The sequence below is a fragment of the Sphaeroforma arctica genome, assembly GCF_001186125.1.
Source record: "Sphaeroforma arctica JP610 unplaced genomic scaffold supercont1.12677, whole genome shotgun sequence".
Lineage (NCBI taxonomy): Eukaryota > Ichthyosporea > Ichthyophonida > Sphaeroforma > Sphaeroforma arctica.
The window spans coordinates 1-714 of NW_014027881.1; the positions used below are offsets into that span (position 1 = coordinate 1).

The 714-nt window shown below is 44.5% G+C and overlaps 1 protein-coding gene across 1 annotated transcript; it reads right to left on the bottom strand.

The window, feature by feature from the left end:
* Positions 1–86: 86 nt before the first annotated feature.
* Positions 87–613, bottom strand: SARC_17904 (hypothetical protein; the record flags this gene model as incomplete). The annotated part of the gene is made up of 2 exons (XM_014288009.1): positions 87–220; positions 502–613. Coding segments are annotated over 2 exons (246 nt in total), but the record flags the coding sequence as incomplete, so codon positions are not given.
* Positions 614–714: the final 101 nt, after the last annotated feature.

Consider the following 714-nt stretch of genomic DNA (forward strand, 5'->3'; position numbering starts at 1 on the left):
ACATGCTTGTACACACACACACACATGCACATACACATGCTTGTACACGCACACACACATGCACATGCACATGCTCGTATACACACCTTATGGTTCTCCGTGTATGTGACCGGGGGTCTGTCGCTGGGAGGGTTGGAGGAGCCGTCGTAGAACTTAGGATCAGTAACACTCAGGTACAGGCTCTCATTCAAGGGTATCTGACTAGCGTCCGCAGGCTTACCTGGATGTGTATTTGTGTACATATGGATACGAAGGTCGATGCGTAGCGTGTACATATAAGTAAATATAAGGTTCCGTTGTATGTTTATTTGTGTCATATAGATATAATAGTGAATGTTTATCCGTGTACATGTGAATACAAAGGTGGATGCTTGGAGTCTACTTAATACCGTTCAGTTGACACACGTAGACAACCCACGCCCACACATCCAAACAGCACAGATAGATATGATGCACACATGCACTATACACCCTCACACGTGACTGCATTCAACGGCATACCTAGATGAATATCAGGAATACGGTCCAGTCTCTCCCAGGCAGCCGCCTCGCCATATTTTTCGACCATCGGGCCAAAAGGGGCCGAGATATATGCCACACGCGTCAGTTTCATCGGCAATGCCTGGTAGATGTGAATGTGGCATACACGGCATCGAAAGTCAATTGATATATAACGGTCTATGTTTATAAATATATAAAAATATAAATATATGA